Source organism: Gnatocerus cornutus, chromosome 5 (assembly GCF_029298725.1).
Source record: "Gnatocerus cornutus isolate USDA-ARS CGAHR chromosome 5, icGnaCorn1.1, whole genome shotgun sequence".
Classification (NCBI taxonomy): Eukaryota; Metazoa; Arthropoda; class Insecta; order Coleoptera; family Tenebrionidae; genus Gnatocerus; species Gnatocerus cornutus.
The window spans coordinates 2,725,445-2,748,938 of record NC_142237.1 but is presented as its reverse complement, the minus strand read 5'-3'; the positions used below and the strand labels follow the sequence as shown (position 1 = coordinate 2,748,938).

Genomic DNA, 23,494 nt, shown 5'->3' with positions numbered 1-23,494 from the left:
AAATATATATATACAGGGCTAGTCACGAAAAGATTACTTCTGAAAATGATTTTTTCGCAACCCAAAATACTAATTTCTTGAGTCACTTCCACGATTGCTTAGGCTTTGACAGTCAACCCAGTTCAGTTTCGAATGGATATCTTTACGATAAAAGTCCGCAGCAGCTACAGCATTTATTGGCGTTCTTCGTAGATGAGAATCATGTCAGTTTTCTCATCATTTGAATAAGACATTGTGACGGGTTTCTCAACTCAACCTAACATATCATGTTGTTAAGAAGAAAAATTATAGGTCGAGCACTTCCAGCTTCGGTATAGGACAGATTAATAGTGGTACTTTTCAGAGGTTGGCGTGTTTCTTCGCTGCGACTGTTACTGCCCTCCAATTATCCCTGTTTTTTTCTCCCTTTAGTTAACGATGTTCATTTTCTGCATGTCATCTAACACTTGGTCTTCCCATCTGGCCTTTGGTCTCCTTCTTGGTCTTTCACTTGGTGGTCTCCAATGTAATATTTTCTTGGTTCTTCGGGTTCTCTTCTATGTATGTGGCCAAACCATTTCAGTCTTTGTGCTTTGATGTGCTTTACTATGTCTACTCCTTCCATTTGTTCTATAATTTCATAATTCATAAAAGCTCGGTTTTCTCCATCTTGTGTTTGTCCCCAGTATTCTTCTCAGAATTTTGCGTTCTAGTATTCTCTTCGTCTTTCTGAGTAAGGCATAATGTTTCCGCTAGTCTTATAAGCGTTTTATATACCCTTAGTTTGGTGTATTTACTGAGATTCTTATCCTTTATCATGTACTGGTATTTCCGGAAGAGTTTGTTGCCCATTTTTGTTCTTTCGTTTACTTCCAGACTGCTCTCGTTTTTTCCGCTGCCTGTGACTCATAGGTGTTTGAATGTGTTAACTTTTTTGAAAGTGTTTCTTGCGATCTTCATTTCTGCAGTGTTGTATTTGTCTTGTCGTGAACTGAACATGTATTTTGTTTTGTCTATGTTAATTCTTAGCCTTCTTGTTTCTGCTTCTTTTGTTATTTTCATTAGTGATAGTTTCAAGTCTTTTTTATTATTTTTTTATTAAGTTATGTATCCTCTTCCATAATATTTCTTCACCGTGTTTTATTAGTTCATTGCTTATTTCATCGGGCCCAGGTGATTTATTTAATTTCGTTCGTTTAATAACTTCCCTAAGTTCTTCGTTTCTTCATCGTTTCTAATTGATTTCATTTTCTGTTACTTCGTTGTCGTCTGGTTTCTTGTATAGGTTTTTAAAGTGCACCTCCCAGTCTGCTTTACTTATTTTACCTTTTGGTCTGTTCGTGGTGTTTTGTTTCCGGATATATTCGTACAGTTTTCTGCCGTCTTTGTTATGTAGTTCTATCTCTTGGAGTTGTTCGTTAAGCCAGAACAATTTTTTTTCTATATAGTGCCGCTGCTTTTATTTTTAGTCTTTTGTACTCATTTAGTTCTTTTTTTTCTTTTTTTCTTAGCCAGTTTTCTCTTGCTTTCTTCTTTCTTATGCTTTCCTGTTTACAGTCTTCGTCAGCCCTTTCTTGCAATTTCTTCTTTTTTTTTCTAGTCCTAGTACTTGTTCAGTTGTTTCGATGATGATGTTCTTAATATCGCCTATTCTTCTTCTATGCTGTTTTCCTCTTCGTGCTTTAATTTTTCTTCAATGGTTTGGTTGAATTTTGTTTTTGTTTCTTCTTCTTTTAGTTTGTTTAGGTTCCATCTTCTTTTCTTTTTTCCATAATTATTGTTTCTTATTATTTTGGTTATAAGCTTTGCAATAACTAATATATGGTCAGTATCCGCGTTTGCTTCTCTGAGTGATCTTACGTCGTGTACTAACTTCGTCCATTTCTTTGAGATAAGAATATGATCAATTTGATTGCCGTCTGTTCTCACTGATATCAGCCAAGTAGTAACCTTGTGTTTTTTCCTGTGTTTGTATTTTGTGCTCACGATGAATGTATTTCGTTGTCATTGGTTGTGCTGTGAGTAGTTTCTTTTCCCGCTACGTTTTAATTATATTCCTCTTATCCAATCTTGGCGTGGAAGTCTCCAAGCAGCATTAGTATGTTGTTGCCAGGCGTTGTATTGCACATTTCTTCTAATTTGTCATAAAATTCTGTTTTGTCTTCTTCGCTTGCTTCTTCTGTTGGGGCATATGCATTAATTATTGTGAGGTTTGCTTGCTTGTTTTCTATTCTGATGTAGGCTAATCTCCCATTGATTGGTTTAAACTGGATTATTTTTCTTTTCAGCTTGTCACTGATCATGAATGCGGTGCCATTTTTTCCTTGTTTTTTCTCTCCTGAGTAGTATAATGTGAAATTCTATTTTTCTATTTTACCTTCTTTTTCCCATCTTATTTCTTGAAGCGCTAGTACGTCTATCTGGTATTCGTTCATTTCTCTTGCTATTTCTTGCATCTTTCCTGTTCTTAGCAGAGTTCTGATGTTCCACGTTCCCAGATTCAGTGTATTTTCTTTTTTTATGTCTTTTTTCCTGTATCTTTTTTTCAAGTCAATTTTCATAGCATTTGTTGTGTTTTTATTTTCAGTCTTTTCTTTGATGATTTCTAATAGTTTTTTGAGTTCCAATCTGTTGGCGCCGTTGTTTTCCTGGCTTTCTTAAGGGATTCATTTTGTTCGGGTGTTTCTCACTGTATTTTCTTGACTATGGTTTGGTGTATCCTTTTTCTGGAACTTTGTTTTCTATTTTTTGCTTGTCTTTGAGGTCTTTTATTTGTTCCAGGCTGAATACTTTTTCGTTTATTTTTAGTTTGTTGTAAACTAGCTTCGCTTTAAATTGTGTTTGTTGTTGTTTTGTTTCTCTTACGAATTTCAGTAGTTCCCTTCTTTGCTGGAGAACTTCTTATGTTTTATGGGTCTGTTAATATCAAAGTTTTTAATTAAATTAGGAAATTTAAATGATAATTTTTTAAATGGTTCATCAATTTCTTTCAAGTGGAAAATTTGATTTTGTGGGATTGTTGTAGGATTTTTATTAGTAAAATTTTTAGGAAATTTAAGAGTTTTGGTTTTACAATTAATTGTTATATTAAAATGGGAAAGAAAATCATATCTCAAAATTGGCACTTGAATATTTGCTATTTTAAAATCCCAGTAAAGAGTTGAAGAACAAAAATTAAATTTCATTTTTAATTGAATTGAACCTAAAATTTCAATAGATGTATTATTAGCCGTTATTAAATTATCATCTGGAAAATGATTCTTTTTCGAAATAAGAAAAAAATTTGATGGTAAAACTGAGAAGGAAGAACCAGTATCAACAACAAAGCGTATATCGTTAATTTTATCATAAATATTGATTAAATTGTCCTTATAATGTTTTGTTTGTTTCACTAATAGTAAATGCAACAAACACGAATCTAGTTTTTTGGATTGACTGGACATGCAGAATTGCCATATCTGTTATGAAAATAACACAATTGGGGAAATGATGGTTGAAGTTGATGTTGGTTATGATTAAACGAGTTAGTGTAAGAACTTTGTGTGTAATTTCTAAATGGTTTTTGGTAATTACTCCTATAATTTTGTGGAATTTTATTTTGATTATTATAATTAGAAAATGATGGTTGAAAAATACCATCGTTCGAATTTGTAGTTGTATAATTTTTAATTTTATCTAAACGAACAGCTAAATCCATTAAGGTCATTTGACCAGATGTTACTTGTCATAGTCAAATAATATGGTTTTAAATAAGAAGGTAATTTAGCAAAAAATAAACCCTGTAATATAGAATCCGGAATATTAATATCAAAGATTAATAAACTAATATTTTTTAACATATCGTAACAATTATCATTAAATTTAACTTTATTCATTAAATCGTCAATTCTGCTAAAACTATCCTGATTATATAAAGAATATAAATGCGTTTTTAATGAATCAAAAATATTCCTACGTTGATTGCGATTTAAAATAAACAGTGAAATTTTGTTATTTACCTCTAGAGGTAAATTTGCTAATGTAATATTATATTTATCGTTTTGATTGATTATATTATAATAAGAAAAATAATTGTCTAAATTATGAAAATATAAAGTAAATGTAGGAAAAGGATAATGTGGTGGAAAGTGATTTTTCATTATAAAAATATAAATTAATAAATAAAATCAAAGGAAAACTTTGGAAAACTTCCGGGTTGTAACTTGCAGATATGATGATCTCAGATCTTTAAATCAAGGAATGGTTCAACACGGTGGTTTTTCACTATTCTGGATTAATGTCGGAGTCACCAATAATGTAATAATCAATGATTTAAAAGGGCGCAAAACGTTAACTTTTATTTGGAAAATCTATTGACAAAAGTGAAAGTAACTATGGTAAAATTTCAAAGTTAACTAAATCTATTACAGTATATTCGTTGTTTATGTAGATTTCTGACCCCCTTAGTTTGTTCTTTTGTTTCATAATTTTTTCCTTCTTGTTCCAGGATGAGAGTTCAATCATTATTGGTCTGTTTTTGTTCTTATTTGAGTCCCCTATTTTTTGAATTCCTTCAATGTCTTTTTTCATATCCGTTTCCACTTCCATGTTATTTAGGACTTTCTTTACTTTGTTTTTCAGTTGATCTTCGTTTTTATTTGTATTCTCTCCTATTCCTTGAATGACTATTTTATTTCTTCTTATTTCCTTTTCGATTACCTCGATCCTTCGTTCTTGTTTGATTATTTGGTCTTTCATTATTTGATTTCCGGCTTTCATTCTCCTTCTTCAATTCTTGCTGTTCGTTATAAATTGTGTTAAGCTTTTCTTCTATGCCAATTAGTCGTTCTAATATTTTCTGGATTTTATTTTCCATTCTTGGTGTTTGTCTGTAACTGTTGTCACACTATTTAGTTTTCTGTGTTGCCTACTTTATTTGTTTTCGTTTTGATCCCTCTATGAATTTGTTGGTCAGTTATATTCTTAAATGATAAAGGTAAAAATAGGAAAACTACAAGTATTTTCTCGTGTGTGAAAAATTCCTCAGAAACTCAAAGTGATGCAGATCGTGACTTTATCTTTAGCCAATAAAAGTTTTATACTTTATTATTATAGACGTTATAGCATAGGTAGTGTAAAAGCGAGAAGCCTTTCAATCACTTCTAAAAATGGACGGTCCGGTTTTCTTCTTTACTTTAATTGTCTCAATTACTTACTAATTACAAACTGCAGCAGCTGGTCAATTTCCGTGGGCTGCAGCCATCAATGTTCAAACTCAAAGCAGCCGATTCTTCTATGGAGGGGCTTTGGTAACCAGTACTTACATCTTAACATCAGGACATTGTGTCAACAAGTGAGTAAAACCATCCTTGATATCACCTGGACGTGTGCTTTGTAGTGCAACTCTTTTTACTATTCATCTGGGATCTAATAAGTTAACTGAAGATGATTCAAACCGTGTTACTGTAGCTTCTTCTGAGTATATTCTACATCCAGAGTTTGATTCCAGTAGAATAGAAAACGATCTTGGTCTAATTAAACTGAGAATGGCTATTAGTTTAAACAGTCAGTACCAGAACGGGGTAAAATTTGTGGTTTTTCTTAGATATTTGTTTTTAGCTTACATAAATGTCATCAATCTACCTGGCTTTGAGCTTTATAATAACACCGGCGTCACTGTGATAGGTTGGGGACAAACAAATGACTGCAAGTAATAGTAACAAGCAGTAGCAACTCAAAGTCACGTGAGAAGTTCTTAGAAGGTTCATAGAAAGATCTTGGAGTGATGCTGCTGCGATAACCGCTACTATAAATCAAGCTTAACAATGTTTATGTTGGCTTAAATCGTTTAAAAGTTTTACAAATCTCGCACGGTAAGAGTTTTACGGCTCTTTAGCAAATGCCGCTAAGCAAAACATTGTCATAAAGCCGTAAAATTCAACTTACAGTTGCTTGAATGTAAATAACATACCATTAAAGTATCTCTTTGCTAATTCTATTTAAGATGATCCGGAGTTGTCAGAAAGTTTGCAATACGTATACACCACCGTTTTGTCTAATGCAGAGTGTAAAATGTTTTATGGGAGTCAACTTAGTGATACCATGGTTTGTGTTTCTGGAGACTATAATCAAGGATCTTGCACGGTATACAGAAATATTTATCGACTGAATAAAAAAAATCTTGTTTAAGGGTGACAATGGAGGTCCTTTGGTAGAGTACATCGGACGATATCCCAGAGTTTCCGGAGTTGCAAGTTTTGTGAGTGGAAATGGGTGTGAAAGTACCGATCCTTCAGGATATACAAGGACGCGGCCTTACTATGAGTGGCTTGCTAATGTTACTTCTTCTTAAACAGTAAAAATTGCAATAATTAATCATCTTTATCGTTCATTTTTGTAAACAAGCGATTAGTTATCTTAACTTCTCACTGAAAATGAATAAAGCATCCTCTTTTTAATCCCGTTTTAGATATCAATAATCATAAATTATTTATAATTGCCGCAACAAGATTGTCAAAAAGATTTTTGCAGTTTTCTAGCAATTCAGCCGTTGAATCTTAATAAAAATTGGTGGTTTTGTCGATTTCGAGCTCATCTTTGCAAATCTAAGCCAGAAAGCGGCGAAAATGAGCGAGAAATCGTCGTTTAGCATCAAAATATACGGATTTCTCAAAAAATTTTAATAATTTCTTGCAGATTTCTGCTGTTTTCTTGCAATTCAGCCGTTGAATCTTGATAAAAATTGGTGGTTTTGTGGATTTCGAGCTCTTCTTTGCAAATCCAAACCAGAAAACGGCAGGAATCAGCGAGAAATTGTCGTTTAGCATCAAAATAAGCGAATTTTTCTAAAAAATTTAATGATTTTGTGCAGACTTCTGCTGTTTTCTTGCAATTCACCCGTTGAATCTTGATAAAAATTGGTGGTTTTGTGGATTTCGAGCTCTTCTTTGCAAATCCAAGTTAAAAAATGGCGAAAATCAGCGAGAAATCGTCGTTTAGCATCAAAATAAGCGAATTTCTCTAAAAATTTTGATGATTTCGTGCAGATTTCTGCTGTTTTCTTCCAATTCAGCCGTTGAATCTTGATAAAAATGGTGGTTTTGTAGATTTCGAGCTCTTCTTTGCAAATCCAAGCCAAAAAATGGCAAAAATCAGCGAGAAATCGTCGTTTAGCATCAAAATAAGCGAATTTCTCTAAAAATTTTGATGATTTCGTGCAGATTTCTGCTATTTTCTTGCAATTCAGCCGTTGAATCTTGATAGAAATTGGCGGTTTTGTAGATTTGGAGCTCTTCTTTGCAAATCTAAGCCAGAAAACGGCAGGAATCAACAAGAAATTGTCGTTTAGCATCAAAATAAGCGAATTTCTCTAAAAATTTTGATGATTTTCGTGCAGATTTCAGCTGTTGACGTCAAGGTCAGGTGGAACTTTTCCCTAAATTTAATTTTTCATTTTCTTGATTAGATTAAAATGTATAACTTATTAACTTGATTGTATGTATGAGTCATTATTTTGAGGCATGACCTTTATAGTTTACTGGCAAACTAGAAGCAAAAAGAGTTGATCATTTAATTCATTTTATAGCATGTAAAGTAAGGGTGTAATTGGGTTTGGCTGCTAAATCTCATGAGTCAAAATTTTGATTAGAAAATTCAAGGAATTGGCTGTTCATAAATTAGTTTTATGTACATAAAAGACTTGTTAATTAATTGAATCCAAAATTGTTCAAAAAAGCTTATTTATGAAATCAAAACTGTTATTGTTTTATTGCTATAAGTAGGCTGCTACTAAATTGTCATAATCATTGTTAATCTCATAAGCAATAATAAGTCAACTAAACTTAAGATTGATGAATAAAATATCCACGTCAGATTAGATAAAGAAATATATTCTGGAATACTGAGTCAATATCTCGTCAAAAATGAATATTAGCTTTCTTCTAACTAGTGTATCTAACTACGTTCGTTCTGACTGATGTAACAACAGGTATCATACTAACGTTACTTCTTTGCAAATCCAAACCAGAAAACGGCGAAAATCAGCTGATTGATGATTTCGTGCAGATTTCTATTTTCTTGCGATTTTAACGAGGGATTTTCCACGGTAATAAAAAATATAAGGTTTATGTTAAATTTGTCAAATTTTTAAGGATGATACTGGAGGTGCCTTGGTAGAGTACGTAGGACGTGTTGCAAGAATTGCTAGAGTTGCCAGTTTTGTAAGTGGAAATGGGTGTGAAAGTACTGATCCTTCAGGATACACAAGGACGTGGTCTTACTATAACTTGATTCTTAATGTAACATATTGTTAAATAATGAAGGTAAAAATAGAGAAACTACAAGTATTTTCGTGTGTGGAAAATTCCTCAGATCCTTGTTGCAAGTTTTGTGAGAGAAAATGGGTGTGAAAGTACTGATCCTTCAGGATATACAAAGACGTGGCCTTACTATGAGTGGCTTGCTAATGTTCGTCTTAAACAGTAAAAATTGCAATAATTAATCAACTTTATCGTTCATTTTTGTAAACAAGCGATTAGTTATCATAACTTCTCACAGAAAATAAATAAAGCATCCTCTTTTTAATCCTGTTTTAGATATCAATAATCATAAATTATTACACTTATCAGGCAATAAATTGTTAATGTACTTACAATTTACGTCTCCTCGAAATGAGAACACACGCAACTATTCTAATCTTAGCATTTTTCTTGCTTGAAGTAACAGCTGAACATGGTACGTTTCAAATATTTGAAAATTGCTAATTACTCATAATTTATTCAAGGCTCGAGAGTTATTGGAGGTCAAGATGCTATATCTGGGCAGTTTCCATTTGCTGCCGCTATCACTGTCTAAACAGAAGACAGTAGATTTTTCTGTGGAGGTGCTCTTGCGCGTTCTCAATGGATAGTAACTGCAGCAACTTGTGTCTACAAGTAAGACATGAGAGAAAATTATCATCATTTTTAAAAATTTTCTCGCAGTGCTACGCTTTTCACAATTCAACTAGGATCGTCAACTTTAACAACTTCTGATTCTAACAGAATTACCGTTTCTTCTTCTGAGTACTTTGTTCATCCAGACTTTGATCCATTGACACTGGAAGCTGACATTGGACTAATAAAACTAAGAATCAGTGTCGAACTTTCAGATTATCTTAAAAATGCCAATTTTCTTATAGACCCGATAAAGGAAGGCCAAGAAGTTTTAGTTTTAGGGTGGGGTCAAATCAACGATGGTAAGACTTTGGAATTTGTTTCATTCCGCAATTTGATATTTCAGTTGATGCTGAATTGTCTGAACACCTCCAGTATCTTGAGGCCATAGCACTAGCCAACGAAGAATGTAAATTATATTACGGGAATCAAATAGTGGATAACATGGTTTGTATCGAAGGAAATTACAACGAGGGAACCTGCACTGTGAGAAATGAGCAGAGTTTAATTTTTGTTACTAAAACAAACATTTTAGGGTGATAATGGTAGTCCACTTCTTCAAAGATCTGGTAGTCTTTTCTTGATTGTAGGCATCGCCAGTTTTATTAGTGGAAACGGATGTGAAAATACTGATCCTTCTGGTTACACGAAATATGCTCCTTATTATCTTTGGGTGTCCGATACTATGGATGGAAAATAAATGAAGTGTTTCTAAAATACTGTTTCAATGAATAAAGAATTGCTTTTGGTCAAGATTGGATTAAAAAACGCAAAATCTGCAGGGTAGTGGATGAGCTTATTCCACTTTTATTTTTGTCAAAAACTACAAATAAATAAACTTAAATTTTTGGGGACAAAAAGACAACTAGCCCTCATAGGTATAAGGATATATGGCACAAATCAAATATTAATACATGTTCCATTTACCCATTTAAAGCCAGCAGTACTGATCAGACGTTATTTACACACACCTATCAAGTTTACAGGGCCAAATCTTAAGTCCGAAATGCTAAATCCGGAATAAAATTGTATGCAAAACATCAACAATTCAAACAATAATATGGGCCAGAGCAGAGTGGGTTAAGTCGCCTAGTTCAAGCAACGCGCACATTGGTGAAAGAAGCTCACTTAAGATCAGTTTTTGGTGTATATTTACGACTATGACACTTTTTTAAATCCAGTAATTACTAATCGAAATAAATTATTTTTTAACAAAAAAATTCATATTTTTTAAGAGACCAATCTGCACTTGATACAAGTATGCGTGATTTCTATTTAATCAAATGAATGTTGCACCAGTCAGTCAGTAGGTTTTTTGTTCGATCAATTTTATCAATGAACTGTCTCTGACACCATAAAAACATTTATTCTGTTCCTGAAACTTTCATCTATAATTCAAATAAGTCAATATTTGAATCAAATGTCACACAAAATAATTGTATGTATCAATGTACCTATTAATCAATAACTAGCCACCTGATTTTGAGGCCAAAAAATCTAATTTCGAAGGAAATTTCATTTGAAACTGTAATACGCGTTGTTCACAGTCACGTCACGTGAAATGCCTTTCTGGACGCTTGAGGGTGGTTTTAGTTTGCTTTCATCCCCCTTCTATTAGACCCATATGCAAATTAAATAACAATCGTTCAATTATAGAGTTCTTATAGGTAATTGAAGCCATCGCAAGACACATTTATGTTGTATTCACCTAGGCATTACCGAAATACGAAAAGAGTGAAAGTTTTACGACGAAGTTGACCAATTTGTTGTTAAATGTTTTTGCTAATTTGTTTAAATTCATTAATCATTTTACTTCTGATCAATTCAACAACAAACGTGGTCTTCGGCCTTGTTTAATTTTTACAATTATGCGTAACTCTAATTGAAATCAGATTAAGAAATTTACATTTGCTTAAAGTAACCTGTTTAGCCTCGATTGTAAATTTTAAATTTGGCGTTTATTTTTGCCTAAATATGGCGGACAATTGCGGTACTTTATAAATGTAGTAACTTTAGTTTTCAAGCTAAGCGATACGACTCTTGCGGCGAAAAACGGAATTATAGATCGTGACGTCACGAAACGAAGCTAATAATGCAATCGAATAAAATTGCTGCGATTTAGTTCAAATTAATGTAGAATCGCATTCTTTTGCAAACATTTAAAATCACGAAGAAAGTTAAATTAGTCCTCATCAATATGTTAGTTAAGTTAGTTCTCATTACTATATACAGAGTGTATCAAAAATGGCGGTTATGCTCTACAGTACATTGTTGAAATACCTTGATAAAATCTAAAAAAATGTTAAAAAAAAATTTCGAGAAAATCGAACTTATAAAAGAATTAATTTGGCAACGTTGCATAGCGTAGTGCCTAAGATAGAAAAACTACAAGACGCTTACGTAAATTGGTGTAGTTATGGTATTCAATCAAAATTGATTGACGTCTTACTTTTAGGTTATAGGCAACTATTCAATTATTATTATCAAAGTAATTATTAACTAAAGAAAGAGTATTCTTATTTGAACAAGACGTTCCATTGATGGATGGTTATTTTCATATCCTTTTGTGTAACGTGCTGAATATTTTGCGAATTTATTTTTCCACTTGTTCTAACAATTTTTAAATGCCTACCTTAAGTACTTTTAGTTATTGACTATCTTTGTTTCATAGTATAACAAATAAGAAGTCAAAGGCCACGAAAAAGCGAGGTCCACGAAAAAAGCGAGATTTACCGATTTCCGAGGGCCACCTAGTTAATATGAATAAAGTCTGTCATGTCGCTTTTAGAAGTTATTAATTAATTTAATACTAGTTATATTAATTTTTAAATAAATTAGCTTATGATTTTCTAAGAATTAAACATATTTGTTTTATCAAAAATATAAGTAGTTGTACTGTTCAAATGCAATTAATTTAAAATTAGTGTAAAAAGTACGAACTTTTACTTTTATGAGTGTAAACATTCGCATAAAAGTTGTCGCCGAAACAAATTATCTACTATTACTTATTTTTCGTTGAAAATGTTCGTTTTTTCTGATAGATTTTGAGTATTTTTAAGCATAAATACATTAATATCTTAAATAAACGTGGAAAACGACTTCTTTTCTATGCTTTTTAACAATTTTTTTATGATTGCTGATATGTTATTAGCGGAAAACGGTCACAACGGAAAAATCGAAACCGTTTCAAAATGCTTTTTTTGTATTTCTTGTAGCTCGTTTTTAACTATGGTTCTGGGACTTTTTATATCTATTCTTTTTCAAAAACATAGTTAAATCTATTTTTTTATATCTCGTTTGCTTTCTTAACGTAAATTTTTAAATTTTGTTGAAGATTTATTGAGCTGTATTTATTTATCACAATGTTTTTTTTATAAAAATTGGTGAATGCGCAGCACAGGGCTGAGTCGTCATTGATCCTCTAAATATATATTTTATTATTACATTAGGTATGAATGGACTACAAAAATTGTTTAATAATTAAATCAATCATGATCTATTAAGTTATCAAAATGATCTTTGACGTTTCGTCTACAATGTGAATTACTTAATTTCTCACAATTTTGTCATTTGCTCTTTCATAACTTTCAACAACTGGTTCCAATAATTTGAACTGTTCGATTTTCGATCAGATGTCAGTTGCCATAACTTTTTTCATACAATTTTTTTCATATTTTCATGGATTTGTAGCCAGTTGTGTTATTGTTATTATATTCAAAATTTTGCAAAATGTTACAGATTTCTGAAAATTTAAGAACGAGATTAAGAAGGTATAGATAACGACTTAAAAATATGATTAATTAGTCACTGTTACAAATATTGGCTGAAATTAGACTTATTTCCAGAATTATATGAAAACGACCCATTGCATTTTGTTTACATTATTGGTCATAAAATGTTTCGCATACCTTTTATAAAAATTGTACTAAAGTTCGTGCTGTATTTCAACGTCGCACTTCTACTGTTGCAGTTATGTTGCTTTATGTCAGAAGAACTTAATGTTAAATTTATGAATTACGGCAGTTTTTACTTGCAGATGTTCTGGGTAGTATGGTAGATTTATATTTAGTCTGACTTTGTCTAGCAATTTTTAGAATACCCTCGGCATTTATGCAGTTGTTTACAGAAACACTATAGTAGATAAGGTACTAAAAGCTGCAGATATATGGACATTAAATGTTACCGATAAAAGAACACAATGGAAAATTATGAAAGAAGCAAGAAACTTGAAGATTTGGATCGTAGTATATACATTGTTTGCTGTTGGATGGGGAATCTTAATCATTTGTCCCACAAACGAGGAATCAGAAAACATTTTACCTCTTTTTTTGATTGAACGATGGTTTCCAAAAAACGGTTTTTATTTAAGATTAATTTTTAAATTTGCGATTGCTGTATCAATTTTACCAATGGTGGCTCTTGGGCATGCTGTTGTATATCCGATACAAACACTCAAAGTTCAAATTTATATGTTCAATAATTTGGTGGAAAAGATTTCTAATAGGTGTGAAAACAACGATGAATTGATTAACGATCAAAACTATCAACGAACACTTGAGTTAAAACTTAAGTTTCTTATTAAAAGACATGGAGAACTTACCAGGTAAACAAATTTACGAAGTTACTTCAACGTCATTCTCATTTCTAGAATTTTGAATTACGGACTTGAGCTAATGTCGAATATTATAGCTGTTTACAGTTTTGGTGGTATTCATTCAAATATGTGATTTTTTGGGTCAGATTACAGAAAAATCTTCCCCCATGCTAATTTGGCGTGCCACTTTTTACCTAATTATCTTACTGATTTTATTTGGCACTATCATCTTGTTCGGGCAGTCTCTAGAAAATGAGGTATTTATTACGAAGAGATTGTCATAAATACAAAACTTAATTTTAGTTTGAAAGAATATTTGCGAAGTTTTTATGAATGGAACCCAAAAAACCGGCGCTATTTGGTGCTAATATTAACCAGAAGTCTTGAATCTACAAACGCTCGATTCACTGAAAAGATTGCCGTCAACAATCGATTAGGAATGAAAGAAAAGAAATATGTTAGTTTCGAGTATTTGTTAGAGCTTCTTTTCTAGATTTGCCAAACTGTGTATTCCTCAGTGTCGCTCATTTACAATTTACGATGATTTTCATTCGAAGTATTTATAGTACACCTTATTTCCTTTCAATAAGTAAAATTTTAATAACTTCTATTTTTCAAAAAAATGCTCAAACATAACAAAATGCTTTTAAACAGAAAAATAAATTTACATTTACATTTTAGCGGCGCCATTTAGGACACAAGTAATAAAATAAAATAAAAATAAAATTATAAAATACAGAGTGATTTTTTAAAAACGGCGGGGGTTGTAGAATTTTTATTTATGAACCGATTTCGAAAATTTAAAAAACACATTAAATGGTTTTTAATTTCCAATAAACTGATGATTTTAAAATTTTTCTAAATGTCTTAGTATCTTTTGGGCGATACTCAACTTTCTGATTTTAAATTGGCACCCATATTTTTTTTTCATAATTTGGAAGATATTAATTTTCTTGATTCAGAAATGTTCTACTTTTACAAAAAATATAAAAAAAAAAATTAAAATCAAAAAATTTAGGTCAAATAGCAGCAAATAACAGGAAGAACAAGTTTTCTTTCAACAAGATGGGGCTACACCTTACAATGCACAATGCATTTCTCGTAGGTGTCAATTGTGCAATGAAAAAAACGGGATGGCGTTTCAACAGTATTTTAATTAAATTAGGTAGTTGTTTTTTCTGATTTGTAATTATTATTGTCTTTTGTTATTAATAATTCAAAAAAAAAAAATTGGCAATCCTTTCTGTTATTTGCTGCTTTTTGACATTGTAATGATCTGTAACCCAATTCCGCCAAAATTCAAATGAACCGCCAAACTCGAGAACCGCGAACTTTAAAATAAATAAAATGGCCGAAAATCGTGATCGTCTGAAACGGCTAGGACCTACGTTGTGTTGTGAAGGCGGATGTTCGTTAGATACAAAGCAGGGCATCGTCTTTTGGGAAGAGCGTACCAATACAAAGAAATAAAAATACACCAGACCAAATGTGGTTTAACTTGTTTTATTCAGACTTTAGAAGCTTGAATGATTTTGATTTAAATTTTACAGCTAATTGTTCAAGAATTACAAGCATTTGAACAGACGAACTGATCATGTTACAAAATTCTTAATAATCTTTAATGTCAAAAGAAGTCACTTTACAAAGAAACGTTTCGGTACAAAAATGCAATAAACAAATTAGCGGAAAGTGAATTACATCAAAAGAACCACAAAATCTCCCATTCGCTCTGTTGTGAGTGTGATCAAACTACAAAAATTATTTAAACAAAATAACAATGAAAAACAACACACAATTTACCAAGTAAACATATACAAACAATTTATCAATAAACATTAATAAAAGATAATTATTTTCAAAGGCGACACACAGAAACAGGACGAGATTATGTTTTCGGAAGACCCGAAGACAATCTTTCCTATTCCGCAAGCATAGTACAGGCGGTGTCTTATCGAGAGTACTGTATCGAGAGTACTGTAGAGTACTTGTAGACAACCCCTTTCTCCCGTTGTTGTTCCCTAAAGGGGTACGTTTTAGTCCCCGCCGTGTTGGCGGATGCGCTCGCGTGATCGTCACCGAAGGTAAATCAAACCTTCACTTACCCTACGTTGTGTATTTTGATTAGGGGTAGCTAATTACCCCTTCTCTTTTTATTCCCGACTCCGAAAGATGCTCGGGGTCGAAATTCAGGATCCTCAGCGTTCCCGCAAAGTAGCACCACACACCAAAGGAGGGGGTTCACCCATTTAAACGCAGCAATACATATCAAAGCGTTTATTGACACACATCAATTAAATTTACAGGGCCAAATCTTAAGTCCGAAATTCTAGATCCGGAAGACAATAACATGCAACATAACAATACAAATGACAATAATATGGGCCAGAGCAGAGGGGGTTATGTCGCCTAACTCAAGCAACGCTTCAAAGTTAACTCCTGAACGACGCGGGGTGGCGCAAGTAAATTCGTTGGCGGACTTCCTCTTCGGAAGTCTAGAAGAGATTTCCGCTAACTAAACAGAGTTCTGGTCACCTTGAAGAGATTTCCCAAAATTAATACCTTTTTCAACTACCCCTAACTTCAGGTCTCTTGATGCGCTTCGATTTCCAGACAAATTTTGACACTTCGAACTTACACCGTACTTAGACATGGGCGCCGCGGATTTTAGGCAATAAGTGTTTAGTTAACGGTTGGTTTACATCGCGGGTTTTTAGATTACGCTCTAGCTAGACGATCCAAGTCCGGTCTAAGATTGGCAGGAACGCCCCACGCGAGCAAAGTCCAGAATTCGACTCGTAGCAAAATACACCGAATGTACGACAAACGAAGCTCGGAATATGCAAACTGAATTTGCGAACAAATGACCAGTGGATTACAGTTAACTGAGGGATCCGTTTCTTTGCTTGAATGTTCTTGTTTCCTCCCACGATGTTAAAGTAAAGGTGGCTCTCGTAAGAGCGAGGACCCGTACGATTCACGACACGAGCCCCCATATAAATAAGTTTTTTTCATCTCAGAACTGCACTTTCAGGTCCCCCCCGTATCCCCTATTCCAAACAACGTTTGCGTTAGCTAAACCCGTTCAAGAACGATAACGAAATTCTTTTGCTGGTGGTTTTATGGTTTTTCAAATTTTCGGTTTTTCGATATTTTTTGTTTAGTGTAAAATTCGTTAAATCGTTAATTACGTTGGGGATTTCGTCAAATCCACGATCCTGTATATATTCGAATTTTAGCGTGGTTCCCCGACTTCTCTCGACCGATGTAGTAGTTTCGTTATTTCCTAACCGCGAACCCACACCTCAAGCCCGCGCAATTTGTAATCAAAATCTTACCTTGGCGCTGGGGCACCCGGAAACTCCGACTAAGGGATGGGGACACCCACTGCACTCTTTACCACTCGGTAAGATTAACGCGTTTAACGTTTGTTATGCACAAAGAAAAAATTACAAAAACTAGAAAAACGATTAATACAGCACAAACGCACAGAAATCTAAATGAAACAATTTAAATTTAAGTGCACGGCACAGGAAAATTCACTAGCACGGAATTACTTCGATAAAACAGAGCGTCACCCGAAAAGTACGACCGAAGCAATCAAAGATCGTCTAATGACTGACTCTTCTTCCCTAATTTTCGGTTTTTAAGAAACGGCTCAGCCGGATTTGCTCGCGCATTTTAATTTTGACTTGTGTTTCCCTATTGGACGCTTGAGGGTGGTTTCGGTTCGCGCTCATCCCCCACTCTCTTAGCACATATGCAAATTAATTACCCATTATTTAATTATTACGTTCATATCGGTAATTGAAGCCATCGCAAGGCACCTTTATGTTGTATTCAACTAGGCATCACCGATATAAAAAAAGAATGAAAGTTCTACGATGAAGTTGACCCGTTTGCTGTTAAATGTTTTTGTTAATTTGTTGAAAATTATTTAAATTATTTTATACCTGACCAAATCAACAACAAACGTGGTCTTCGGCCCTGTTTCGTTTATTACAATTATGCGTAAACCTAATTTAACTCTGATTAAGAAATTGAGATAAGTGTTTCGGCCGTTTCGACCTAGATGGCACTCTCGGGATGATTTGTGAAATCGGAAATCCCTTTTTCTAAATTTCCCTTATCAGATCTACCTTCCTGAAATTTGCATGCTCTAGTTCTATGTTAGTAAAATTTAGCGGTGTCGACTAAGGTAGTTCGGGCAATGGTTTCTAAAGGCTTAACCAGATTTTGAATAGAACAGTTATTACCTGTTTGATTTAAATCTAAACGTCACTAATCATTCTAAACAATCATTTGCAACAAAGGCCCTAACTAATAACCTTGTAAAGAATTAACACAAAATTAAAATCTCCTAATTAAATCAATTTATGCTGAATTATGGTTGACTTCCGCTGCTAAAAGGGTTAGTAACTATATCGAGGGTGGTATCAAAATGTAGAGAAACTCTCCGAGAGATTTGTTGGAATCGCGTTGTTCCGATGAATGGTTGATTATGATCTTAATTCGCGAATTTTACAAATTACGGTTTTGGTCACGTAGCCCCCGAAATCAGATACCTCCCGAACACATGTGGTTTCGCTCTGTCCGCGCGGTCTCTTAACCACTTATCTGGTTATCTCATTATCCCCTAGATTATGCTTGCCAAAGCGTGTGACTTTTTCTTCTTTAAAGTTGGCCAATTAATTAGTGCACTTTGATCACGTTACTTTTCCAACGGTACCGGACGAATTTTCACGGGTTAATTTTGATTGTGCGGCCCCCGGCGCTGCCAGTACTACACGTTTCAAACATTTAGTTTTATTAATTTAATTTCCCTTTTAAATGATCCTAATTTCGATGTCAGCTAATTGTGGTTACGTCATCTAACGTTCCTGTAACCAAATTTTACTTGGATTGTCTTTATTTCCTGGGAAGCAGGCAAAAGCGATTTAAATTTCTTTGTTTGAATAGACGCGGGCTGTTTCTCGATTTATCCCAACTAAAAAGGGCCACTGTAGCAACGCTTTCAAGGGCTCAGTTCTCGGGAATCTTTAACACGGTTAATAAGTGGATGGCAAATTTATGGTGTTTGACCCGCACCTCCCCCAACACGTGTGGCGTCGGCGGTGGGAACCGTGTTCACCCTACATTCCGATACCGGGTACATAGATTTTAATTCGTTTCGTACAATTTTTTATTTGAACGCGAGCGCGGTAACTTCTTCTTTTTCCTACGTCGTACCTGTAATCGTTTATTTATTTGGGCGCTCACCACAGTACTAACAAATTATGGCCAGATTAAGAGTAACCAACATCTCACCCGCGGAAGACCCGCTAGTTAGGTGAACCCTGACTACCCCGCGAGTCCCACGTAACAAGCTTCCAGCACCGGAGGGTTTTCGAAAGTCAAAATCAAAGTTTAATTTTGAATTGATCACACTCTGAAAAATCTACTAATATTAACGCGAGAGGCTGTTTGTTATGTTGAGCCTTTTGTGACGAAGAAAATCTAGAAAGGAGAATTGGGTTCGGACAAGTACAGAGCAGCTAAGAAAACAAGGGACATACATAAAATACATAAACATATAAATTTTCAGTTTCAGTTTCAATAAAATACAATGGAAGAGAAAGTCGTGGACTTTAGGAAAAATGTACTCGTTTTTGCTCACGAATGACGCAGAGCGATTCAAAAAGACATTTCCAGTTAATTTGATGTATTTCACAATTTCTTTAAAATCCTATTCTATTTTTAATCCTTCGAACTCAACAGTATAAATTCCTTGAACTGAATCGAATAAAATTCCAGTTCCCAAAACTATCGGGTTTCCACGAATCTAAACTGCTTCTGCACGTGCCTTATCGGACGGCGGGCGAACACTGGTTGAACCCAGACGCTTACGTCATCGGAAAAACGCGTTACTTTAGAATTGTACAGAAAATAGCTACTTTACATTAATGATTCCGGAGTGACTTCCTTCTTAAGACAACAAATTACAAAAATTATTACATACCAAAAGGTGACAACACACAAGTGCTTCTACAAGAAGCCCTACAAGGGTCACTACACTCCCGTCAAAGTCAATGGGTTTAAAAAAAAAGGAAAATTATTTACAAGATTTTGACAAACTACAAATGAACAAAACACAAAATGAAAAATTAAAACAAAATAGGCATTAAATTAACACTTGGAAAAATTTGGCGAAACGCACTCGATAACACAGCACCTTCGTAGTTCCGAAGTCGTACCAAGAATCCTTGCCTCCGGCGTCGCCCGCCTCCTCCGCTGTGGCGACGGTGAACTACCAAGTCCACCAACTTCTTAACTTCTTAAAATCCCTGCGGTCGTTGTGGCGCGAAAGGTTTGAAATTTGAATTTGAAGTGGGACACTACAACATTACAATAACGGCATTCTTTTATTTGACACCATGCACCTAGATTTTATTAACTTTTATTGCTTATTTTTTTCAATTTTGATAATTTTTTTTTAAATATTTTTTGTAAAAGTAGAACATAATACACATTTCTGAATCAAGAAAATTAATATTTTTCAAATTATGAAAAAAAAAAATATGGGTTCCAATCACGGTATAAGAAGATAGGTAGACCAACAAAGCGATCAGATGCGGTCCCGGTCCGAACAACAAGAGAGACAACCTAAGAAAGTATTTGGAGGGAGTAAAAACGAGGGATGTCCATGAGTAAGAAAAAGATGCAACAAAAAAGGTAGTTGCTTTCTCTCTCAGCAGCCACTGCTCATAGCGAACTGTGAACGAGCCCATTCGATAACACATGCGAGGCCGGCTGTCGGTCTACCTATCTTCTTATACCGTGGTTTCAATTTAAAATAAGAAAGTTGAGTATTGCTCAAAAGTTACTAAGACATTTAGAAAAATTTTAAAATCATCAGTTTATAGGAAATTAAAAACCATTTAATTTGTTTTTTAAATTTTTGAAATCGGTTCATAAACAAAAATTCTACGCCTGCCGTTTTTAAAAAATCACCCTGTATAATATTATTATGAAAGAAATAAAATATTTTTCAATTATGTTTTTTTTTCACAAAATATTACTCTTCCAATTTAAAAAAAAAACAAGACAATTTTTGATAACAGAAATAGAAAGTAATAAAATACTTAATTGTATTTTGTGATAAAATTAAAAATTTAGTTCTGATAAATAAAAGTTTTGTTGTGTACATTTGTCGATTGGCGGCACAAAAATCTTTAGGTCACTAGATCAAAATTTGATAAATTTCCCATATTAAGTTTGCCCCACCAGCCGTCAAAAGGTTGGAACCTCGCCCCTTATTAATTCTCCTTTTTAATTCACTGCGTAACGTGCGTACAAAAATAATTACAGGGTGAACCCGAAAAAAGTGCAAAGATTTTTACGACAAAAAAATCGAAATTCGAATAGGACAAAACCCCCCTGGATTACCCGTTATTCGACGCTTATGGGAATTAATTTAAACGTTATTTCCCAAAGACTGCAAAAACAGTTCGCTGTTACCTACCATACTTGTTTAACTTTCACTTAAATACTGGTTCTAAAAATAACATTTTCAAAAGTGTCTGTCGCAAAGAATTAATTTGTTTGAAATAAATTGGGCCCTTATTTCGATTGGTGGTAAGGTGACTTTTCTCGAATGGTTTTGTGGATCAAACTGAAATTTTAATTAGAAACAAAATAATAAAAAAAATTTATGACAATTCCCTAGAAGTTTGCATCTCTTTCTAATCATTGTATTCCACACTATGTCTATCTCTTTAATTTTTTAACACAATGTCAGTTTTCTGTACTGTTGCGTTTTTCGAGTTCGATATATTATTTATTACAACCAAAACAACTTTACAACAACTTTTTGCACTATTCAATTCTCTTCCATTTTACTAATGTCAGTCTGCCCCTCGCCGCCTCCGTTTCTTCTCTACCTACTTGATTTCGCTCTATACTGATCCGTTACATTGCCCCCTCCTTAAATACTCTTCGTCCCGAAGTGTTTTTCCGGTCAGCCTGTGAGCAAACTTGCACTTAGATCCTCTCTTGCACCGAGAGGTCTGGAAAAAGTAGCAGGGGACAGTCTTTTCAGGTGGTGATAAAGTTCTAACCACGCCTTCTTCTTTTTCACCATAGTACGGTGATAACCGATTGAAATGGATCACCTTCATTTTGCCACTAGGAAGCTTCTTGATGGCATAGATGACGTCATTGATGCGGTTGACAACCCGATATGGCCCTTCCCACAAGGTCTGTAACTTTGGAGACAACCCTCGACGACGACGAGGGTTGTAAAACCAGACCAAATCCTCGGGCGGGTAACCGCCACGGTCTGCGTTGACGTCGTAAACTTCCTTCATCCGATCGCTAGCTATCTGGATGTTATGACGCACCCGGTGGTGAATATCGTCCATTTTCCTGCGTAGCCCACTGACGTAATCTTCACCTGCGATATCTTGTCCAGGCGGACATCCAAACATTAAATCGCAAGGCAGACGTAACTCACGATCCATTAAAATACTTGCAGGCGTTTGTCCGGTGGTCTCATGAACCGAAGAACGATATGCCAACAAAAAGAATGGAAGATGACGATCCCAGTCTCTTTGATGGTCAGAGACAACTTTTGTCAGGTACCGATTCATTGTCCTATTCATTCGCTCCACCATCCCGTCAGATTGCGGATGTAACGGAGTTGTTCTGGTTTTGCGAATTTTTAGAACGCGACACATCTCCTGGAATAACGCGGACCTCGAAATTTCTTTTTTGGTCCGAGTGTAGTTCAAGCGGCACTCCAAATCGGCAAACGAGCTCTCTTACTAAAACGTCCGCCACAGTTACAGCTTCCTGATTAGGCAAAGCGTATGCTTCGACCCACTTGCTAAAATAATCCATAACCACGGCAATATACTTGTTTCCGTCGTCAGTCTTTGGAAATGGACCAGCAATGTCCGCGGCCATTTGCTCAAAAGGACTACCAACATTGTATTGACGCATGGGTGCTTTTCGACGTCTAGGCGGCCCATTACTTGCCGCACAAGTCACACATTTCTTTGTCCATTCCTGCACATCTGCCTTGCAGTTTACCCAATAAAATCGCTCTCGCAGTTTACCGAGCGTCTTGGCTACCCCCAAGTGCCCCCCTGTAGTACCACTATGGACCTCTCCTAGCACTTCGGATATTCGATTCTTCGGAACTATAAACTGCTTTCTGTCTTCCTGACTCTCCGATGTCCGCAATACCCTGTTCAACAATCCATTGTCGACGACAATGGAGTTCCATTGAGCCCAGTTGGATTTCACAACAGGTGAAAACCGCGCGACCTCCTCCCATGTCGGACGGCGGTCCGTTTTTTTTCCATTGAAGCATCAGCCCCAGGTCAGGATCATTTTCTTGATCCCTTTGAAGCTTCTCATTCTTCCAACGGTCGTTCACTACTCTAATTCTGCGGGCAGATTCATCTTTCTCCTCCGCTCGCTGACAATGTTTACAATCCTCTTCGCAAGGCCTTCTTGATAAGACGTCGGCATTTTGATGGATTTTTCCAGCTCGGTGCTCGGTGTCGTAATCAAATTCCTGGAGCTTCTCAATCCATCTGGCCACCTGGCCATCAGGATTCTTAAATTGCAAAAGCCATTTTAATGCAGCATAGTCTGTTCTGAGCAGAAATCTCCTTCCATACAAGTACTTGTAGAAGTGCTCAACAGCTTTAACGACCGCCAATAACTCTCGCCTAGTGACACAATAGTTCTTTTCAGGTTTCGACAAGGTCTTACTGAAATAACCGATGACCTTTTCTTGTCCGTCTTGTTCTTGAGACAGTACTGCTCCTATTCCCACATTACTTGCGTCGGTGTCCAGTATAAACTTCCTATCAGTCATCGGATAACTGAGCACCGGGGCACTAGTCAAAGCCTCTTTCAGCCTTCCGAAGGCTTCCTCACTTTTTTCGTCCCACTGGTATTTTCGTTCTTCTTCAGTTAGTCGTGTCAGTGGCTTAGCAATGTTAGCGAATCCCGGCACGTAACG

General features: G+C 34.8%; 2 protein-coding genes and 1 pseudogene across 2 annotated transcripts; 2 read left to right on the top strand and 1 right to left on the bottom strand.

Annotated features, from left to right (window-relative positions):
- The first annotated feature begins 4,916 nt into the window (after positions 1-4,916).
- Positions 4,917-6,310, top strand: LOC148173688 (brachyurin-like). The gene is made up of 7 exons (XM_088035479.1): positions 4,917-4,928; positions 5,006-5,138; positions 5,191-5,311; positions 5,357-5,523; positions 5,578-5,664; positions 5,963-6,102; positions 6,149-6,310. Exons 1-7 carry the CDS (start codon positions 4,917-4,919, stop codon positions 6,308-6,310), a joined length of 822 nt encoding a protein of 273 aa, XP_087891605.1.
- Positions 6,311-8,627: 2,317 nt separating this feature from the next.
- LOC148173687 (brachyurin-like) lies at positions 8,628-9,591 on the top strand (annotated as a pseudogene).
- Positions 9,592-21,416: 11,825 nt separating this feature from the next.
- Positions 21,417-22,133, bottom strand: LOC148173686 (uncharacterized). Its single transcript, XM_088035478.1, has one exon. The coding sequence runs from the start codon at positions 22,131-22,133 to the stop codon at positions 21,417-21,419; it is 717 nt and encodes a 238-aa protein (XP_087891604.1).
- Between the last annotated feature and the right edge of the window lie 1,361 nt (positions 22,134-23,494).